At 48.2% G+C, this 23,056-nt stretch overlaps 1 protein-coding gene across 3 annotated transcripts in view; it reads right to left on the bottom strand.

The window, feature by feature from the left end:
• Positions 1-23,056, bottom strand: part of LOC140411520 (S-adenosylmethionine decarboxylase proenzyme-like) — a 166,876-nt gene that overhangs the window by 22,572 nt on the left and 121,248 nt on the right. Inside the window, exon 8 of one of the 3 annotated variants that reach the window (XR_011940853.1) lies at positions 15,044-15,231. The exons of 1 other annotated variant lie outside the window; for it this stretch is intronic. Coding sequence is in view for 1 of the 2 variants with exons in the window: in XM_072500610.1 (XP_072356711.1) it covers positions 15,044-15,199 (156 nt within the window). In the remaining variant the exon portion in view is untranslated. The remainder of the gene's footprint in view (positions 1-15,043; positions 15,232-23,056) is intronic. One more of the 3 variants, XM_072500610.1, reaches the window with a different exon arrangement.

The following is a 23,056-nucleotide window of genomic DNA, read 5'->3' on the forward strand; positions in this document are numbered from 1 at the left end:
TACAAACTGAACATGACTAAGAGTGAGATGTTTGTAGTGCAGGCGAGGGGCCAGGAGAATAGGTTGAAGGGGCTGCCATTTAGGATGGTTGGAGAAAGTTTCCGATACTTGGGGATACAGGTGGCGCGAGACTGGGGCAGGCTGCACAAGCTAAATTTGACTAGAGTGGTGGAACAAATGAAGAGCGAGTTTAGGAGATGGGATGCACTCCCACTATCACTTGCAGGGAGAGTGCAGATGGTAAAGATGACAATTCTCCCATGATTCCTGTTTATTTTTCAGTGCCTCCCGATTTTCATCCCGTGGTCCTTCTTCAAAAGGGTCAACAAGATAATTATGGGCTTTGTCTGGGCGGGGAAGTCCCCGCGGGTGAAGAAAGCGATGTTTGAGATGAACCGTAGCGAGGGTGGGCTGGCGCTGCCGAACCTTAGCAACTACTACTGGGCGGCCAACATAGTCATGCTAAGGAGTTGGATGGTGGGTACGGGGTATATTTGGGGGCGAGTGGAGGTGGCTTCGTGCAGGGACACAGTTTGGCAGCCCTGGTCACGGCTTCCCTACCGCTCCCGCCGGCCAGGTACTCCACCAGCTCGGTAGCGGTGGCAGCCCTGTGGATCTGGGGCCAGTGGAGGAAACATGTAGGGGAGGTGGGAGCATCGGTCTGGTCTCCATTATGCGACAACCACCGATTCGCCCCCGGAAGGATGGACGGTGGATTCCGAGCATGGCGGCAGGCAGGGGTGGGGAGGATGGGCGATATGTTCCTGGGGGGGAGCTTCGCAAGCATGAGGGCCTTGGAGGAGAAATTCGGACTAGTAAGGGGGAATGACTTTAGGTACTTGCAAGTGCATGACTTCATGCGCAGACAGGTCCCATCCTTCCCACGTCTCCCACCAAATGGGATCCAGGATAGAGTAGTTTCCAGGGGAGAGGTAGGACAGGAGAAAGTCTCGGATATTTCCCAAGAACTCAAGAAAGGGGAGGAGTCCCAGACAGAGGAACTGAAGCTCAAGTGGGAGGAAGAACTAGGCGAGGAGATGGAGGACGGGGTATGGGCGGAAGCCCTGAGTAGGGTAAATTCAACTGCAACATGTGCTAGGCTCAGCCTGATTCAGTTCAAGGTCGTCCACCGGGCCCACATGACGGTGGCCAGGATGAGCAAATTTTTGGGGGTGGAAGACAAGTGTTCTAGATGCACGGGGGGATCAGCGAATCACGTCCACATGTTTTGGGCATGTCCAAAACTTAGGAGATACTGGGAGGGATTTGCGGACTTCATGTCCCAGGTACTGAAAACTAGGGTGGTGATGAGTCCAGTAGTGGCTATTTTTGGGGTCTCGGAAGACCCGGGGGTCCAGGAGGAGAGCGAGGCCGACGTCTTGGCCTTTTCTTCCCTGGTAGCCCGCCGACGCATACTGCTGGCTTGGAGGGACTCAAAGCCCCCGAAGACCGAAGTATGGCTCTCGGACATGCCGAGCTTTCTTGGTCTGGAAAAAATTAAGTTCGCCTTCAGAGGATCTTTATTAGGTGAGGACCAAAGGTGGAAACCATTCATCGACTTCTTCGCGGGGAATTAAATGTCAGCGGGGGGGGGAGGGGTGGGGGGTAGATTAGAGTAGAATAGGGGGGATAAATAGGCGGGTACTGTTTATGAGAGAGGATTGGTTATTTGCACTATGTTTTTGTTGATATTTGCACATTACTGTACACTGTAACTGTTTACAATGCCAAAAATACCTCAATAAAATTGTTTATTAAAAAAAAAAATGTTGTTGTATTCTACACTGAAACCACGGGCGCAATTTAACCACTGCATTGTGCCTGGTGCGGATCTGGGCGCACCGGTTAAATGGTGGGAAAGGCCAAAATCAAGATTCGTGCCGGGTGTAATTCAGTTTGCCATCTAAGGTCCATTCCTGATGGCAAGTTCAGGATCTCACCCAAATAAGGCGAGCATATCATTAAACCCAATTTGCAATAATTTCACTATCATTAGCGAGATTGACGTCAAATGCAATAGCTTCCAGGGAATTAACCGGCTCCCCAACAAGATATCATGTGGGTGTCGTTTAGTACTCCTTTTTTAAAATGTGAAGCTGGCGCAATGGCTACTGAAGGGAACTGAGGAGGTGAGTAACCATTGCCATTTTCTGGCATGCAGCTCAAGGGCACTGGAGCTGCTGCACTAGTGCTCGGGAGGAGGGAGGAGGGTTTGGTTGGGGGCTGAAGCGTTCCGGGTCGAGGGTCACCCCTCGTCCTGGGAGGGGGAGTGAGGAGTTTTTCATCTGTGAGGCCTTCAAGCAAATTTTAAATATTGTGGATACCCATTACAGAGGCAACTACAGCTGCTGCCTGACACCTCCAGGACGGTACTCTTGGTTATCTGCTAAAGGTCACTTTTATTGCCTTTGGCTGTGAGCAGCCTCTAGCTTCACAGCTGAAGGCTATTGCTAATAAGGAATTGGCCTTGTTAGTTGTGAGAGCACTTCACAGCTGCAGGTTGTGTTTGCTGCTGCTGCCTGTGGCTGCAAATGCCTGGAGGCTGCTGTTGCTGATTCCTTCTTTTTCTGTAGCCGGAAAGAAGGACAATTTTTTCTAAGGTATCTGGACCTGGGACACCGGTCTCCGGGGGAGGTATGAGCTCAGAAGGCAAACAGGTTTGAAGTAAGAAGATGCAGCCCCCTGCAAATCGGAGAATCACTCTGGATTTTCTCCAGGTAAGTCCAGAGTGATGCGTGCGCGTTTTTTCGTGGGCGTGGGGACATAGCCTCATTATTGGAGAATCCCACCCCATATGTTTTTTTTTCTTGAAGATGAGCTGATATAGCTTTGTATTGGCACCAATATGGAACGGTGACATTAACAAAGATTTGAAAATCAACCCCCTAACATTCCAAATGATATGTGAAAATCTTTGTTAATGTGACCATTTTTGCCAATAAAATATTCTCATGTGGATTCTTGTGGGTACACGTGCCACATCTCAGATGATGATTATTATTGCATCGCATTTCAATCAAAGGTTGAAGCCTGAACAGTTTGCCGGAACTCCAGAAGTGTCAGCACCATTGAGGCAGCAGCCAACAATCAAACACTCGAGCTGGGCTTCAGCATTGGGGATATTCTCGCGTCCACAGGGGGTGTGGATCAGGGGAGGGTACCTGAGGGTGGTCTCCCTAATGTCCCCGGCAGGGGACAGTGGCCGGGGATGAGTGTGCAGAGTGAGGTTTTCCAGCTAGCTGGGGGGATGGCACTCTGAGAGAAGGCGGGACACGTAAAGGTGGGGGAAGACTTGGGGATTTGAGGGTACCAGAGTGGAAGCCCTAACTAATTTTCGGTCTCCCTCCCTCTCTCTCTCTCCAATCCCTCACAGAGACCAAAATGGATTGTGGTGTTGGTCCCACAGCGGCTGCCCTTGCGGTGCTGGTGGCAGCCCAGGCAGCTGGACGGCAGAGAAGGCAGCAGTGTAGACGCTGGCTGGAGGCGATACCCCATATGCAGGGGGCAGTTGCACACCCCAAAGACCCAGCTGCCCAGAGGGGGACGCCGCCGACTGCCCAAGGTGTACAGGTGTCGCTGGTCTTTTGAGGAGATGACGGCCACAGGGGTCTCCGTCTCAACAAAGAGACATTTGGACACCTGAGCCACGTCCGCGCGGTCCTAGCACCCCATGGAGGAGGAGGGCACCCGCTCCCGGTGGCCATGAAGGTGACTGCAGCTCTGAACCTGCCACCGGTTCATTCCAGGTTCATACCAAGATGCCCGGGCAACAAGATTTTCCACCATCACCGGAATGCCCAGGTCCAGTGGGTAATTGATTGCACACATGTTGCCTTGCACGCTAGACTACCCAGTCCCACCCTGCCAGAGAGTCTGTGTACCATTATCCAGGGCAATGGGCTTGTGTCGGCACTGTCAGTGGGTCAACATAAAAGGCAGGAGAGTGATCACTCACTGTGAGGTTAGCTCTGATGCTCCTCAGTTTATACTTCTGCCTTCCTGCTGGCAGCGTGCTCACACCGATCATCTGAATGGGGTCAGCATTGAGTTCATTTGGTCTTGGACCACTGTGCCTGGGGGGAGGTGGAGGGGCAGGACTTGGGGGCAGCAGTGGAGAATAGGGGGTAGGGGCTGCAGGCAGATCAGCTGTGAAGATTAACATGACAGAGGCTTCACATGTATCAGGTGTGACATGTTTTAACTGTGAACATATGACATTTCTATTGCCCCTAGCAACAGATAGTGACCCCCCTCCCAACCCTCGGTGCCCAAAACGTGATCTTCAATCTTGGTCGTCCGTGGTCTACTGCTACGTCTAGGTGTGTCATCACGATGCACATCAGAGATGGAGGCGGCCTGCTGCCTTCTGTGCCCTATGGTCTTTGATGCCCATGGCGGACGTCCTTTGGAGGCCCTGGATATGGAGGGCACCACCACTCAAAACGCTGACCTCGTACCAGGCTTTCCACTGCGGTCGTCTCCCTAGCAGTGTTGGCCTTGGTGCCACGCTGTGTCGGCATCATCTTCTGCCCCTGTAGCCTTTGGGACTCCTCCACTCAGCTATGCACCCGCTGGAATGTCGCTGACATCCTCTCCTGAATCTCACGGCCATGTCCTAGCATCTGTATCAGCTGTGGGAGAACCTTGTCCAGAGGCTCAGCATCTTTTTAAAAATAAATTTAGAGTACCCAATTCATTTTTTCCAATTAAGGGGCAATTTAGCGTGTTCAATCCACCTAACCTATACATCTTTGGGTTGTGGGGGCGAAACCCACGCAAACACGGGGAGAATGTGCGAACTCCACATGGACAGTGACCCAGAGCCGGGATCGAACCTGGGACCTCGGCGCCGTGAGGCAGCATGCTCGAGGCTCAGCATCTTAACGGGATTCCTGAGATTCAGCAGACATTCCAACTCATTGGATGTTCCTGATCCACCTGATGTGCAGCAGCAACTGTGTGGTTAACACCAGATTGTGCCCTAGAAGCCTGTCCACTGATGTTTCCGTGCTGGTGGATGGTAGGGATGATAGCTGCCTCGATGGTGGTCTCCTTGGAGCTCTCCGAAGTGTTCTCTTGGGTGGCAAGGAAAGTGGGACGACTCCGGATGGTCCTAGATGGAGATCCTGCTTACAATGGACATGTGGTCAGTGAGAGGGAAGGATCATTTTGTTGGACATGAACAATTCACTTGAGACAGGTCATCTGGGTGAAGGGGCAGTGGATCCTCACCTCTGCAGCACAGGCCAACCTCGCTGTCAGTGACTGCTCTCTCCTTGGTCAAGCCCGCGATTTCCAGGGCCCAACCCTCAAAGAGGGTGAGGACTCAGATCTTTCGTACTCTGCCCCCATCTTGACCCTTTCCCGCTTATTATGAGCTATCTTCTGCAGGGACAAAGAGAGGGCTTTGTGAGCCACACGCTTGTTGGATTGGGGGTCTATAGCAGGTGGCATGTGTGGGTAATAGCAGGTGGCATGTGTGGGTACCACAAATGAACATGAAGAGATGCGTGCCAGGGGGTGCTGAGGAACAAGCATGAAGATTGGGGAGAGTGTGAGGTGTCAGCCAGTGATTTGTGGAATGTGGGTGGGGTTGGGAATTTGAGGGGTAGCAGGCAGAACTGACGGCAGGAGAGAGAGGTGGTAACTTACCCTTGCAGCTCGGTGGAGGTTGGCCTTCCTCCGATATTGGACTGCAGTACTCCTTGACCTGATGCTCGCACTGACAGCCGCTGCCACTGCATCCCAGGCGGAATTACTGACCCTGCTGCTGGCTCACCAACCCTGTCGGGGGAACAGGGTGTCCCATCTCTCATCCATGTCATTGAGAAACTAGCTAGGTCGGCACCCCCAAAGCGAGGTGCAGGTCTGCATAGTGCCATGCTTGTGTTTTGACAGGGAATGAGTGGTGAGGAAGAGTTTAAAAGCAGCTCCTCCTTGTTAGCGGCGAGACACTGAAGCACGAGCGCAGCGAGACAGCCAGCGAGACAGCCAGCAATGGCGAGGGAGCTCCTGAGGACTCATTTCCAGCACTAAATGCCTTGAAACACGGGCTGCGATCTCATCACAGCAGCTGTCGAGAAACACCCTGACAATCACACCCAAAATGACACTTAGAAAAGCTGTCCCACACCCCCTTTTGGCCTGTCCGGGACCCCCACCCTGCACCCTCCAACATTCCAGAGATCACCCATGCCTGCTCTCCAAAACACCTTCCATACTCTCCCTCATCCCTCCTCTCATGAGCATTACTCCCCTGAGGCCTGGGCCTTTAGTGCAACCCTGGCAATGGAACCCTGTCAGTGCTCCTGCCAGCCTGGCAGTGCCACCCTGGCACCGTGGCAATGCCAGGCTGGTAGTGCCAATGTGCCAGCCAGGCAGTGCCTGGGTGCTGGGGAGGGGGTGCAGGGTACTATCCTGCCCTGTCCCTGACCATCCAGGGGCCTCCAATGTCTCGGAAACCCCCATGTGCTGTTCCGCCTGATCTTCGTTAATGTGGACCATTACTAATCGTTGCTCATGGGGCATCTCGCTGGTGAGCCCATTAGATCCCAGGAGGCCATTAGATTGGTGGCCATCTCATTAATGAGATGCCGATTGATCTTAATTGGTGATTATTGTTTACTCGCCGAGGCGAGTTCCGGAATCCGCCAATGGGAACGAGCAAGTTTGGTCACAAACCGCTTGGCGCCTGGTGAGGTTCCGGATTTAGGAGCTCCCGCAACAGAACTGGCTTGTACGGATCCTCACTAGGCATGACGAGGCAGTTAAATTGCGGCCTAAACTGTCGTTAGATAGTGATGGCGAACTTGCCGGCGGAGCCAGTGAGAAACTACCAGCAAAACCCAACACAAATTACACTTAGAAACTTTTCCCTGAAATCATGCCCTCAGTAATTCTTTGGGCCTTGGGGAGTTAATTCCCAGCCTTGCCCACACTTAGAAATGTTTTCATCAGTGGGGAGCTGAACTCGCTGGTGAGACTGGCTCCTCAGAGATCCAGGTGCCATTTTGAAAGGGTGCCCTGATCTCTAAGTAAACTTGAGGATCCACCCACAAACCCCCACCTCCTGCAGACTTGGGCATTGACCATGAGTGGGGATTTGCCCCCAAAGTGAACACACCCTGCTGAGTTGCTGAGGGCCTGTCCCCTTTTGAGATCCCCCACCCACTCTTTCAGGCCCCTCCCCTTCGCGCCGCCAACCTTTATGAAGCCCCTTCAGACCCCCCCCTTAATGGGTATTGCCCCCCTCAGGCCCTGACCCATGTCATTGCTAACCTGGCACATTGTCACTGCCAGCCTGCCACCTGGGCAGTGGTCCTGGCAGCTGGACAGTGGCCCTGGTACCCTGGCAATGTCAGGTTAGCACTGTCAATGTGCCAGGGGGAGTGCCAGGGAATTACCCTGCCCTGTCGCTGACTATCTGGGGGGCTCTAATAGCCTCCAAGACCCCCGGCGAGGCCATAAAACCTGCTCTCCACTTGTGGAGGCCAGTGCTAATCAACGCCCAATTGAGGCCTCGCCAGTGCAACCTGTGGCTCCCGGGCGCTGGACGAATGCGGCCTCCAATGGGTTGCAAATGACTCATTTAAATAAAATTACCTGGATCATGGCCAGCCAGGGCATGATCCAGATCGGGTCGGGAACGGCAGGTCGGTTTTGCGTCTGCGCGAAGCCTGATTTGGGCCTACCCTGCGATGCTCCCACTGCACCAAGATCGGCACCGGGCGTAATGCAGTGGGAAAAAGTACCCCCTAATGTGTTCTTTAAACAGTCATTGGTGTAAATATCTGGTTATACCTAGTTGGCGAACAATCCCACAGAGATGACATCAACTATGGCCTTAAAGGGTCAGGCACAGTAAACTCACAACTTCAGTCCAGCCATTTCATTAAGCATCCACCAGTCTTTAAATAAAACAAAAGTACTGTTGTGTATCATGTTGATCATATTTTAAAGTGGAAAATTTACCTTGCACTTTAAATTAATTCGATCAAATGTCATTTATAAAATAACGTGACAATTGTCATGTGAGGATACCTTTAAGACATGGATGTTTAAGCAATGTACCTTTAAGAAAACAGTGATGTCAGCGAGTGGGTGGGGCTCAGCTCAGGTCAGCCATTTTGCAGCTTGATTTTGCAGTTGGGTTTTGCAGTTAATTTAAAAAGAGTGCCTGGCTGGTTTTGCTGAGAGCAGTTTAAAAGTAGAAAGCCAGTTTGAGACAGCAGGTTGTGTGTGTCTGTGTGTTTCCAGAGAGTTTGCAGGAAGAAAGCAAGGTGCTGGAGCTGAAGTCACCCAAGCTAATATATCTCTGCCATTCTACAGAAAATATATATATCCTTTTACCTGATGTGATACTGTTTAAAGGGGTTAAGTCTCTTGGAAGCACGGTAGCACAAGTGATTAGCACTGTGGCTTCACAGCGCCAGGGTCCCAGGTTCAATTCCCCGCTGGGTCACTGTCTGTGCGGAGTTTGCACGTTCTCCCCGTGTCCGCGTGGGTTTCCTCCGGGTGCTCCGGTTTCCTCCCACAGTCCAAAGACGTGCAGGTTAGGTGGATTGGCCATGCTAAATTACCCGTAGTGTCCATAAGGGTTGGGAGGGGTTATTGGGTTGCGGGGATAAGGTGGAAGTGAGGGATTAATGTGGGTCGGTGCAGACTCGATGGGCCGAATGGCCTCCTTCTGCACTGTATGTTCTATGTTCTATGTTCTATAAGTCTGAAGGAACATTTTAAGGAGTTATTTACTGTTGCAATATTTTCTGAGTTATCTTTGAAGTAAGGGGTGTTAAGAGATCCAATGTTTATTTAAGATGTTAAGTCAAGTTCATGGAATAAACAGTGTTTTGTGTTTAAAAATCCACGTGTCCATAATTGTAATTCCACACCTAGGGAAAAAGCCATGTGCAAGGAAAAGCAACAAATACATTAAAGGGAGAGATTGGTTGAACTCCATGATACATTTTGCGGTTCTGAAAACGCCTCACCCATAACAATTGGGGGCTCGAGGGGGATAAAAGTCTCTCTATTGGATTGGCTTTTGTGACCTGAAAGACAGTGAAGGATTGTTGCTTTTCCGGTGTGGTATTTTAGTTTAAGTGGGGAGAGTGTTGTGAACAATGGCTCTTTCAGAGGCTCAGATGTTTTTGGGGGTGGAGAATGTTACACATAGTACCTTAAGGACAGAAACGAAACGCAGACTGTTAGATTTGGCAAGAACATTGCAGTTAACATTACCTGACAAAATGCGAAAAGATGAGGTAATTATGGCGGTGGTTAAGCATTTAAAGTTGCCTGAGATAGAGTTTGACTCATTGGAAATGACAAAAATGCAGTTTCAAATTAAACAAATGGAACATGAGAAAGAATTAAAGCGGCTGGCATACGAGAGTGAGAGAGAGGAAAGAGAAGAGAGGTAAAGGAAAGAGAAAGAGAGAAAGAGGAAAAAGAAAAGGAGAGAGAAGAAAGAACAAAAAGAAAAAGAAAGGGAGATACAGATCAGGGAAAAAGATAAAGAGAGGGAGTTTGAACTTCAGAAAATGGCCATGAAACATGGCAATCAGTTAAAATTGGCAGACGTAAAGAGAAAGGTACAGTTGGATGATAGTGATGAGGATAGTGAGAAAGAGCGTCATAGTCGAAGGCTTGGTGGGAATCTATTTAAATATGTCCAAGCATTGCCAAGGTTTGACGAGAAGGAAGTGGAAGCCTTTTTCATTTCATTTGAGACGGTAGCTAAACAAATGAAATGGCCACAGGACATGTGGGTGTTACTGATTCAAACAAAGCTGGTAGGTAGAGCTAGTGAAGTGTTTGCATCACTACCGGAGGAGGTATCTGGAACTTTTGAGGGGGTGAAGAAATCCATCTTAGGTGCATATGAGCTAGTGCCTGAAGCTTACAGACAAAGGTTTAGAAATTTAAGGAAAGAATTTGGTCAAACATACATGGAGTTTGAAAGGCTCAAACAGAATAATTTTGATAGGTGGATAAGGGCTTTGAAAATAGACCAAACGTATGAAGCTCTCAGAGAAATTATACTTTTGGAGGAGTTTAAAAATTCAATTCCTGATGTAGTGAGAACTTATGTGGAAGAGCAGAGGGTTAAAACTGTGAGATTAGCAGCGGAAATGGCAGATGATTATGAATTAGTACATAAATCAAAGATTGGTTTCCGACATCAGTTTCAGCCGTTGAGGGATAGAAACTGGGGACATGAGAAATACTCAAGTGGTAAAAGTAAAAGTGATCTGATGGGAGACAATAAAGAGAGTGTACCTCAGATTAAAAAAGAAATCCAGGAGGGTGGAAAAGAAATGAAAAGTTTCAAATGTTTTCACTGTAATAAACTAGGCCATGTAAAGTCACAGTGTTGGTGGTTGAAGAAAAGCACTGGGAAGGCTGAGGTGGTAAAACAGGATAAGACAGTGGGGTTTCTTAGAGTGGTAAAGGAAGACCCAAGGGAAGCGAAGGAGGTGCAAATGATTGTACAGCCTGTTCAAGAAGTAATTGTTAAGAAGGTGCCAGATGTCTTCAAAGAATTTACTTGTGTGGGTAAAGTTTACTCATGTGTATCAAGAGGAGCAGGTAAAGAAGTCACAATTTTAAGAGATACAGGGGCTAGTCAATCTTTAATGATAAGAGATGAGGAATTATGTAGTTTGGGAAGAATGTTGCCAGAAAAGGTGGTGGTATGTGGAATTCAGGATGAGAGGAGTAGCGTTCCATTATATAAGGTAAGGTTGGAAAGTCCTGAGAAGAGTGGTGAAGTGGTAGTAGGAGTAATAGATAAACTATCTTGTCCAGAAATACAGTTTATCTTGGGTAATGATTTGGCTGGATCGCAGGTGGGAGTGATGCCTACTGTGGTTGATAAGCCAGTGGAAAATCAGACAACTGAAGTGTTGAAGGACGAATATCTTGGGATTTTTCCGGATTGTGTAGTAACAAGGTCGCAAAGTCACAGGTTAAGACAAGAGGAGAAATCAAAGAGTGAAGATGAAGTTGAAGTGCAATTATCAGAAACGATTTTTGATCAGATGGTTGAAAAAGAACAAGAACAGGTGGAAGATGAGGTGGATATTTTTAGTTCAGGAAAATTGGCTGAGTTACAACAGAAAGATGTAGAAATAAAATGGATATATCAGAAAGCATATACGGAAGAGGAATTTGAGAGTATACCAGAGTGTTATTACCGTAAAAATGATGTCTTGATGAGAAAATGGAGACTTGTACATATGCAGGCGGATGAAAAGTGGACAGAAGTTCATCAAGTAGTATTGCTGGTAGGGTATAGAAAGGAGGTGTTGCGAGTTGCACAAGAGGTACCATTGGGAGGTCATTTGGGAATAAGGAAAACTCAAGCTAAAATCCAGAAACATTTTTATTGGCTTGGACTGCATAAAGATGTAGTTAAATTTTGTCAATCATGTCACACATGTCAAGTGATAGGGAAACCTCAAGCAGTGATAAAACCAGTGCCCTTAATCCCCATTCCAGCATTTGAGGAACCTTTTACAAGGGTTTTGATAGATTGTGTCGGACCGCTTCCTAAAACAAAAAGTGGGAATCAATGTCTTTTGACTGTAATGGATGTGTCTACTACGTTTCCAGAGGCCATCTATGATAATTCCAGTACGCAATATTACAGCTAAAAGGATTGTGGAGGAGTTACTTAAATTCTTTACTAGATATGGACTACCCACAGAAATTCAATCGGACAAGGAACAAATTTTACTTCAAAGTTATTCAAAGAAGTTATGGATAGCTTAGGAATTAAACAATTTAAATTAACTGCGTACCATCCAGAATCGCAGGGAGTGTTAGAAATGTGGCATCAGACATTAAAGACAATGTTGAGGGCGTATTGTCAAGATTATCCAGAGGATTGGGATAACGGAATCCCATTCGTATTGTCTGCAATTAGGGATGCACCTAATGAGTCGACCAAATTTAGTCCTTTTGAACTAATTTTTGGTCATGAAGTAAGAGGACCACTTAAATTGATTGAGGAAAAATTGGTGGGTGAGAAATCGGAAATTACACTATTGGATTACGTGTCAAATTTTAGGGAACGATTAAATAGAGCAGGTGAATTGGCTGGACAACATTTGAAAGAGGCACAAAATGTGATGAAATGGGTAGTGGACAAGAAACCCAAAGTTCGTAGTTTTGCCAGTGGGGATAAAGTTTTCGTGTTGTTACCAGTGGTAGGGGAGCCTTTAAAAGCTAGGTTTTGTGGACTGTATCAGATTGAAAGGAAATTAAGTGAGGTGAATTATGTGGTAAAAACACCAGATAGAAGGGAGACTCACCGAGTGTGTCATGTGAATATGCTTAAAAGGTACTTTGAAAGGGAAGGAGAGAAAAAGGAGGTATTAATGATTCTAACTCAAAGTGACGAACCAAATCCAGATGACTGTGAATTTGACATACCTCAAATTAAATTGGAAAATGAGGATGTTCTTAAAAATTGGGATGAATTGTTGAGTTACCTTCCAGAGGAAAAACGAACTGACCTGAAAGTTATTGATATCACATGAGCAAGTTTGTAGAGATAAATTGGGAAGTACTAAAATGGCTATACCTGATGTAGATGTGGGAAATGCTGTTCCTATCAAACAACATCCACATAGACTTAATCCTTTAAAATTGGCACAGGTTAAAGAAAGATTGAGAGTATGCTGAAGAATGGCATAATTGAAGTGGGTTGCAGCCAATGGAGCTCACCCATAGTGATGGTACCTAAACCAGATGGTACCCAATGGTTGTGTGTGGACTATCGAAAGGTGAATGCAGTCACAAGAACGGACTCTTATCCTATTCCATGTTTGAGGGATTGCATTGAGAAATTGGGACAATCTGCTTTTATTTTCAACTTCCAGACATGGAAAGAACATTTAAAGCATCGTATGGAGTTCTTCGTTCGACTTCAGGAGGCAGGTTTGGTGATAAACCTAGCCAAAAGTGAATTTGGAGAAGCCCGAATCACTTTCCTTGACGAGTTTCCGATACCCTCAAGACGAAGGGAAATAATGCGATTTCTTAACCTGAATGAATTTGATCGAACCTTTGTGCAAAAGCTTTGGGGCGTGATTACTCCACTGATGGACTTGCTAAAGAAACCTAAAAAATTTCAATGGACAGCGGACTTTCAACAGGTATTTGACTGCCTGAAAGCTGTGATCACCAATGTTCCTGTATTGGAGAATTGCAAGGGACTCTGTGGTCAGATTGAACTAAATTATCTGATTCTGAAGAGAAATGCCGAGGAGTAGAGGATTGGATGGATCGTGCAGAGACTTTGTTCAAAGAGACTGTCAATCGAGAAGGATTTTGGTTGGAGGAAGAAGAACAAAGAAAAATGGACTATATTATTATACCTGTTTGCGTGTGTTTTTTTTTTTGTGAAACGTAAAAGTATTTTTACTGTGTGCATTTCTTAGTGGATGGTGCAAAAGTGAAAAATGAAACCATCTTGAAGTTCATGGTTTATTTTTTTTTCTAGGGGGAAGGTGTCATGTGAGGGTACCATTAAGACATGGATGTTTAAGCAATGTACCTTTAAGAAAATAGCGATGTCAGAGAGTGGGCGGGGCTCAGCTCAGGTCAGCCATTTTGCAGTTTGATTTTGCAGTTGGGTTTTGCAATTAGTTTAAAAAGAGTGCCTGGCTGGTTTTGCTGAGAGCAGCTAAAAAGTGCCTGGCTGATTTTGCTGAGAGCAGTTTAAAAGTAAAAAGTAGTTTGAGACAGCAGGTTGTGTGTGTCTGTGTGTTTCCAGAGAGTTTGCAGGAAGAAAGAAAGGTGCTGGAGCTGAAGTCACCCAAGCTAATATATCTCTGCCGTTCTACAGAAAATATATATATCCTTTAACCTGATGTGATACTGTTTAAAGGTGGTTAAGTCTCCGGACATTTGAAGGAACATTTTAAGGAGTTATTTACTGTTGCAATATTTTCTGAGTTATCTTTGAAGTAAGGGGTGTTAAGAGATCCAATGTTTATTTAAGATGTTAAGTTGAGTTCATGGAATAAACAGTGTTTAGTGTTTAAAAACCCACGTGTCCATAATTGTAATTCCACACCTAGGGAAAAAGCTGTGTGCTAGGTAAAGTATCAAATACATTAAAGGGAGAGGTTGGTTGAACTCCATGATACATTTTGGGGTTCTGAAAACGCCTCCCCCATAACACAATTGAACAACTTTGATAAAGTATCAAAGAAAATTGGTCTTCTGCTGACTTTGATCACCTGACCCCTCTTTAATGGGAAATGGTAGAGACTTACAAGCAGCTGACTTTCTGGTGTATTAAAGCTCATTCTTTCTTCATTGGAAGTGTGCAGTGGGTAAGCACTAAAATTAGTTTCTAATTATCTGCAGAACCTTTTATTATCGGGAAAGTGGAGCTAAATAATTTCACCTCCAGTTACATATGGCCCAGGTTAAATAGAGTTCATCAATGGACAACCTTCTTACTGTGGACCATTCACATCGACCACGAAATTGCTACCAAGGTGAAAATACTCTCATCAATAGTGTGCAATAATATATTATAAAATGGCACCTTTCTATCTGTGCAATGCAATGGGACATATGCTGATCATCTGCTATAAATTCTAACAGGACAAGCCAATCACATTGTACATTCAATCCCATTTACCCACATTTGCAGTTAGAGAAACACTTGATAAATAGTATTCATGTTCCTCCCAATAATATATATTTTTTAAAATTTCCAATTAAGGGGCAATTTAGCGTGGTTAGTCCCCCTACCCTGCAGACATGGGGAGAATGTGCAAACTCCACACGGACAATGACCCGGGTCCAGGATCGAACTCGGGTTGTCGGTGCCATCAGACAGCAGTGCTAACCACTGCGCCACGATGCTGCCCTTCCTAGAGATAACATTGAGTTGTTCAACATATAACCTCATGCAGACATGAACTACTCACACCAGTAATCTAGATCCACAAAAGTGAATTTGTGCAGTATTCCAAATCTACCTAACAAAACAAACAAAAATTTGCTGGTGGTAACTCACCTGATTAGCAAACAGAGTTGTAACAAACGTTCTTGGTTTGAAGATATCCACTACCTTCTTAATCAGTTTGGTGTAGGAATTCAAGGCTAGATTAGTTTCGAAGCTTACATAGGAAAAGTCAGGTTCTGGAGTGATGTGAATTGTCCAATATGTTCCCTATTGTTATGAAGAGACAAAGAAAGAGGTAGCTGTGGAAAAACAGTGTAATAAAATGTATGCATTAATTAACAGGCCATAGAAACAGCAGCCCATTCAGGGGAAAAAAGCAAAAACACAATGCAAGCACAGATTTTACAATGATTGTGGGCATGATTTTGATGTGTTATATATGTTGGATTAACACGGACTGAAACTCGATGCAGTATCACTTGAAAACAGGCTTCCAACGCTGTAGATGGTTCAACACTGCTTCATTGAACTTGCCGAGTAATGTACACAGTTCACTGTGGGTTGACATTCTATTAATCTAAGGTTGCTAACCTTGGTCTGGCTTGCCCAGACTTGCTCTGTGCCATGTGTAGTAGGTGCTGACTGTACATTGCACCCTGACTGTTGCTGCAGCTATCACCAGTACGAAGAGGCCGAGCCTTCCTGCCTCGTGTGTTTTATACTGGTAATGTACCCTGCAGTGTCCTGCCTGGTGATTGGTTGATCTGTATTCTGTGTGGTGATTGGTTCTTGTGTGTGTCCATCACTGCCTGTCTGTATCTCATTATGAACATGAGTCATATTATGACAGATGTAACAGAGTGTTTTCCAGCGCTTGCAGTGCCAAAAATGATCTCGCTATTAAACAGGACTCTGTTCTTCTTTTGGGCCTTGGTGAAGAAGGCCCCTCCAAGGCCACACTTACCTTCATTTCCTGCACTGAGGAACTGGGATCTTCTGGGAGACTACCCCAAGTGCCGTTCCGCCTGCTCCACATTTGTGGAGACCAGTGCTAGACGGCGCCCGGCCAGGGTCTATGAGGCGTGGGGATACGATCCCAGGCGCTGGGTAGATTCACATGGACAAAGTCAAGTGAGGCTAACTACTCACTTGAATATGCAAATCTGGGTCCCACCCATTGTGGGCAGGATCCAGATCACGATGCCTGGCGAGATCCCTTTAGATCTCGCAAGGTGTAGCGAGCTGGGTAACTTTCGCAAGAGGCCTCTCGTGAAATTTCCTGGCCGCATCGCGAGTTGGACACGGCACAGCCGTTTGATCACGCCCTGCATCTCCATCACTTGGAAGAGTTTGATCTTTGCAGAGCAAAGCTTCCATATTTTAAACAAAAGCTTTGTTGCAGAAATTGTGGAAGATACATATTTCTTATGCTGTCTTCAGTATTCTAAACTGTTTGCTGAATATTTATAGATATTCCTTTTGTTTAAATGTATTTTATTCCAAACGTATATAAAATGTTACAACATGTAAACAACTTGGGAAACACACTTCCCAACACACAACTACAGAGTTTGTACAAATTTACTCCCTTTTTTGGTCCCCCCTCACCCACCCCCCCGGCGATGAATAACTCCTCAAACACAGTCACAAATATTCCCCAACTTGCCTCGAAACACTCCGTTGAACCCCTTCATTTGCATTTGATCTTTTCCAGCTGAAGAAAGTCATATAGGTCCCCCAGTCAGGCCTCTACCCCCGGTGGTGTTGCTGACAGCCACTCCAATAAGATTCGTCGCCGGGCAATCAGAGAGGCGAATGCCACAACATTGGCCTTCCTCATATCCATCAGCTCCGGATTCTCCGAAATCGCAAATATCGCCACCAAAGAAACCTCCTCCCCCACTATCCTTGCTCGGGCCGTGAACACTCCCACCCAGAGTTTCGCCAACTTTTCGTAGCCCCAGAACATATGCACGTGATTCGCCGGTCCCTGCCCACACTTCTCACACTCGTCTGCCACCCACTGGAAGAACCCACTCATTCCTGCCCGAGTCATGTGTATCCTGTGTACGACCGTGAACTGTATCAGGCTCATCCTTGATCACGAGGAGGTCGCATTTACCCTTTGTTGCGCTTCACTCCACACTCCCCAGTTTATCTCCCCTCCTAGCTCCCCTTCCCACTTCTCCTTAATCTTCACCACCCGCTCACTTCCCTGTTCTCTCAGCATCAATATATGTCTCACATCCTGCCCTACCCTTCTACATCCGGAAGCAACAGTTGCTCCAGCAGGGTGTACCTCGGCAACCTGGGGTACTCCTTCCAAATCTTCCGCGCGAAGTCCCTTACCTGCAGGTACCTAAACCCACACCCTCTCGGGAGCGCTACCCTCTCCTTCAATTCATCTATACTGGCAAACCCTTCTTCCAGATACAAATCCCTCACCTTAACCAGCCCCACTTTTCTCCACTTCCTATATATGCCATCAATTCCCCCCCACCCCCCAAACCCGGCTCAAAACTGTGGTTTTCACACAAAAGTGTTAACACTAACATCCCCTATATCCTAAAGTGCCTCCTCAGCTCTTTCCAGATCTTCACCGTGGACTGCACCACAGGGCTCTCCGAGTATCTGCTTGGTGCCATTGACAACACTGCCGTCACCATGGCCCTTAAGCTGGACCCCTTACAGGATTCCTTCTCCATCCCAACCCATTCTACCCCCTCTTCATCCCACCATTGCCTCACCTTCTCCATGTTCGCCGCCCAATAATAATGTAGCAGGTTTGGCAACACCAATCCTCCGTGCTGCTTCTGTAACAGGGTCCTCTTAACCCTTGGTACCTTCCCTGCCCATACAAAGTCCAAAATAATTGTGTCCAGTTTTCGAAAGAAGGCCTTCGGTATGAAGATCGGGAGTGTCTGGAATATCAACAGGAACCTTGGCAGAATGTTCATCTTCACACTTGGACCCTCCCTGCCAAGGTCAAGTGCAGTTTATCCCACCTCTTCAGATCCTCCCTATGTTGCTAACTTTTGGTTGGTTCTTAATTTGGCTCCATTTAATCACGTTTGCTCAAGAGTCGCCAGGTATCTTTCGACACTGCCACAAGGTTCAGAACCGAATACTGATCAATGACTCGATACACCAGTTAGTAAGTTCAAAAGAAATGCTCATTTATTTACACACAGTCAAATCTACACATGCATAAACTACAAACTAAACTACCACTATTACTAAGGCCTATACTTAGCTTCGGGCGCCCACTCAGTCAAAGGAACAATGGCCGTTGCCCGGTTCTGCGGCTGCTGGGTTGAGTTGTTTACAGGGTAGCAACTAGGAGCGTCTATCTCGTAGCGTGCGTTGACTTGGAACTTACTTGGTCTGCTGTAGCTGCTAGGCAGGTCTCTCTCTTCTCTGAGAGCCAAAGCCAACGGAGAAAGATTCTCCCTTGGGTGATACCTCTTATACTGCAAAGGGCTTCGCGCTCTTTTGGGCGGGCCTTGAACTTGGCCTCAACTAATTGGGTCTTTCCCAATCATCGGTATCGATTTTCCTCCAATAGAGGGATGGTTCCCTGATCGCTGGGTGTGTCCTGGTGACTGTCAGTCTGCTTTGTCTTAGCTAATTCTGGCGCCGGGGAGTCTGTCCTAGCATTGTGTATCTAAATGTTTCCCTTTTGTCCCTGGAGATCGCTCATTAGTATGTAAATCGTTTGGCAGTTTCTGTCCTGTCTGAGCGTTTAAGGTTCTAATCAACAGACAGAGCTTGCACCTGCTTGTTTCTTAGCATTGTCCAATTTTCCCTGCATTCTTTGCGGGTGTCCATTTTGTAATCGGGACGGGGCCATCCCAGATGGCTACACCTAGCCTCCACTAGTTTTGTTAAATTCCATTTGTGAGCATCACCCATTCCCTCGCTACCTGAATTCCCAGGTATCTAAACTTGCCTCTAGCCACCTTAAATGACATTCCCCCCCTAAGCTGGCTCGCTGACCCCACTCATTCACTGGGAATACTTTGCTTTTCCCTACATTTAACTTGTATCGCAAGAACGCCCCAAACTTTCCCAACAGGCCCATGATCCTCTCCATGCTATCCAGCAGGACTGAAACACACAATATAGGTCATCAGCATAGAGCGACACCAATGCTCCCTTCATCCCCTCATAATCCCTCGCCACTCTGCCGACCCCCGAAGAGCCATTACCAGAGGTCTATAGCCTGCGCAAACAGCAGCGGCAACAATGGACACCCCTGCCTTGTTCCCCTGTGTAGTTCAAAGTTCCGTGGACCCATGTCATTGGTCCGCACACTCGCCCTCGGTGCCACATATAACAGGCGCACCCATGCCACAAACTTTGGCCCAAACCCAAACCTTCCCAGGACCTCAAACAGGTACCGCCACTCCACCCCGTCAAATGCCTTCTCCGCATCCATGGACACCATGGTAACTGAGATCTCGGCGGGGTTATGATCACATTTAACAGCCTCCTTAGATTGCTAGAAAGCTGCCTGCCCTTTACAAAGCCTTTTTGGTCCTCCGCAACCACCCCCGGAACACAACCTTTCCCCCACCAACTTAGCCAGCACTTTCACATCTGTATTTAACAATGAATCGGCCTAAATGACCCACATTCCAACGGGTCCTTCCTCTTTTTTGGTATTACTGTGATCGTTGGTTGTGTCAGCGGGATTCTCCGCAATCGGCGCGATGGCCCGACGCCGACATCGAAAACGGCGCGAACCACTCCGGCGTCGAGCCGACCAGAAGTAGTGGAATTCTCTGCACTTCCAGGGGCTAGGTGGACGGTGGAGAGGTTGGCGCCATGCCAGCCGGCGCCGAATGGACTGCGCAAGTCCGCGCATGAGCCAAAGGGCCGGCGTGATCCCGCACATGCGCGGAACCGCCAGTGTATTCTGGCGCATGTGCAGGGGGGTGTCTTCTCTGCGTTGGCAATGGCGGTGCCCTACAGGGGCCGGCGCAGAAGAAAGGAGTGCCCCCTCGGCACAGGCCCGCCCGCAGATCGGTGGGCCCCGATCGTGAGCCAGGCCACCATGGGGGTCGCCCCTGGGTTCGGATCCCTCCCGCGTGCCCCCAAGGCCCACCCCAGCCGACTTACCTGCCAGGTCCTGCCGTGTGGGACCATGTCTAATCCACGCTGGCGGGACTGGCCAGAAACCGACGGTCAGGGAATTGCCGGGGGGGGGGCTGCTGCCAACGGCCCCCGACCGGCGTGGCACGAACCCCGTGAACCCCGCCCTTGCCCGAAAACCGCCGCCGGAGAATACGGCAGCCGGCGGCGGGGCGGGATTTGCGCCGCCCCCCCCGGGGATTCTCCAATCCGGTGGGGCACGGAGAATCCTGGCCATTGTCTCCGGCAGCTCCTCCTTCTCCAACACCTTATTAAACGCCCCCAAGAGATGTGGTATCAGGTTCATCACAAACTCCTTATAAAATTCTGTTAGTTAGCCAGCGGGCCACAGAGCCTTCCCCGACTTCATACCCCTTAAACTAATATCTCCCTCAGCCCCAGGGGCTCCTCTAGCGCCTGCCCCTGCTCTTCCTCTAACTATGGAAACTCCAGTTGATCTAAGAACCTTCCCATGTCCTCCTCGGGTCTGCCCTGTACAGCTCCTTATAATAATCTTGAAGCGCCTTGTTTATCTTCCCCGGCTCCGACACCACACCCCCTGCCCCAGTCCACATCTTCGATATTTCCTTGGACGCAGCTCGCCTCTGTAGCTGATGCGCTAACATTCGACTTGCCTTCAACCCGTATTCGTACTGCACCCCTCTTGCCCTACACAGCTGCCCTACTGCTCTTCCCATTGTCAGCCTATCAAATTGCTCCTGGAATTTTTTCCTCCTCACCAATCACTCCGTGGTGGACACCCCCGAGTACTCCATATCTACCTCCACTATCTTGTTCATGAGCAGTTCATATTGCTCCCTCCTTTCCCTATCCATATGTGCTTTGAACGAGATAATCTCCCTTCGGATCACCGCTTTTAGCGCATCCCAAAAAGTTGCCACCATACCTCCCTGTTTTGGTTCAATTCTACATAATCTTTAATCACAGCCCACACTTTGTCACAAAACCCTCTATCTGCCAACAACCCTGAATCGAGCCTCCACCCCGGCCTCTGCTCCCATCCCGATCTAAGCCGAATCTCCATCCAATGGGGCATAGGGTCCAAGATTACTATCCCCGTGTACTCTGTCCCCTCCACTCCGACCAAAATCTCCCAGCTCAACACAAAAAGTCAATTCTGGACTACACCCTGTACACATGTGAGAAAAAGGAATACTCCCTTCCCCCTGGGTTCTTGAAGCGCCAGGGGTCCACCATACCCATCTTCTCCATAAACCCACCCAGCTCCTTTGCCATTCGTATTTGCCCATTGACCTGGGGCTCGACCGATCTACCCTCGGCTCTAGGACTCAATTAAAATCTCCTCCCATAATCAACTGGCATGGCCAAGTCCAGGATCGCTGCCAGCAACCCCCTCATAAAACTTACATCGTCCCTATTCGGTGCATACACATTCACCAATACCACCGGCGTCCCCTCCAGTACCCCACTTACCATCACATATCTCCCACCCAGGTCCCTCACTTTCTTCGCGCTCACAAACCCCGTTTTCTTACTCATCAAAATTGCCACCCCCCGCGACTTTGAATCAAACCCCAAGTGGAAAAGCTGCCCGCCCCACCCTTTCCTTAGCCTAACCTGGTCCTTCATGCGGAGGTGTGCCTCCTGCAGAAAGACCACCTCTACTTTTAAACTCCTGAGGTGCGCAAAGACCCGAGATCTTTTCACCGGTCCATTGAGCCCTCGCATGTTCCACTATCAGCCTTACCGGGGGATTACACCACCATTCCCCTTTACCGTCCGCCATCCTCCCCTTTCGGCTCTACCCCCGTTAATTTCACCCTGTAGCTGGCCCATCCAAGATGGCCCCTTTCTCCACCCTTGACCAAGTTTCTTCTCCAACCTCGCCTCAATGCATTACCCTCCCTTACCCCACCCACCCTCACCCTCACTCGCTTCCCCGTCTCCTCCCCCCCCCCACGGCCACCTCAGTCAGCCTTCTCCTCCACCTCACTTCCGTTCACCAGCATCACCTGCCAGCGTGGCAACTCCTGCCCAAAGGCTCCTCCTACTGATGCCCCACCCCTCCCCCTTACCCCTCTGTTCTGTGAAGAAGGTTCCCCGCTGAACCTCCCCCTCCCCCACCCAAACAAAGACTCATCTCGAACCACAGGTCACGTTCCCCAAGAATAAACAAAAAGAAAAAACATAGTCCCAGGCAGCAGGAGGAGAATGGGGACAGCCGCCCCCTTACAGACTTTTCACCCCTGCTATCCTTTGTCAACCCAATAATAGAAAGAAGAAGAAAAAAGGAAAGGAAAAGAGGAAAAGAACACCCCCCACCCCCCGTTCTCCAACCCCACTACTCTACCCGTATTCCCAATTATTTCAAAGTGCCAACACCTCAGTCTCCCAGATTTGTTCAGTTCAGTTCTCCCCAGTTGATGTTCTTTGATAAAGTCATTGGCCCTTTCTGGGTTCTCAAAGTAGTATTCCCAGCCTTCATACATCACCTAAAGCTTCGCCGGGTAGAGCACCCCAAACCTGATCTGCCGCCGATATAACATCGCCATGGCGCTAATGAATGCCGCACGCCATTTTGCCAGCTCAGCTCCAATGTCCTGATATGTTTGAACCTTGTTCCCCTCCCATTAGCTGTTGCACTTCTCCCTGGCCCACTGCAGAATCTTTTCCTTCTCCACAAACTTGTGGAGTCTCACGATTACTGCCAGTGGCGGCTCCCCCGCTCTAGGCTTCTGCCTGAGAGACCTATGCGCTCTGTCTACCTCAGAGGCCTTGTCCAGCATCCTCTCCGCCACCAGCCTCACCAGCATCCTCAAAACATATCTCGTGGCACTCGCACCTTCCACTCACTTCAGGCAGGCCCACTAACCGCAGATTCTGCCTTCTTTTTTAATTTTTGTTTTATAAATTTAGTGTACCCAATTCATTTTTTCCAATTGAAGGGCAATTTAGCATGGCCAATCCACCTACCCTGCACATCTTTGGGTTGTGGGGGCAAAACCCACG

Source organism: Scyliorhinus torazame, chromosome 1 (assembly GCF_047496885.1).
Source record: "Scyliorhinus torazame isolate Kashiwa2021f chromosome 1, sScyTor2.1, whole genome shotgun sequence".
Taxonomy (NCBI): domain Eukaryota; kingdom Metazoa; phylum Chordata; class Chondrichthyes; order Carcharhiniformes; family Scyliorhinidae; genus Scyliorhinus; species Scyliorhinus torazame.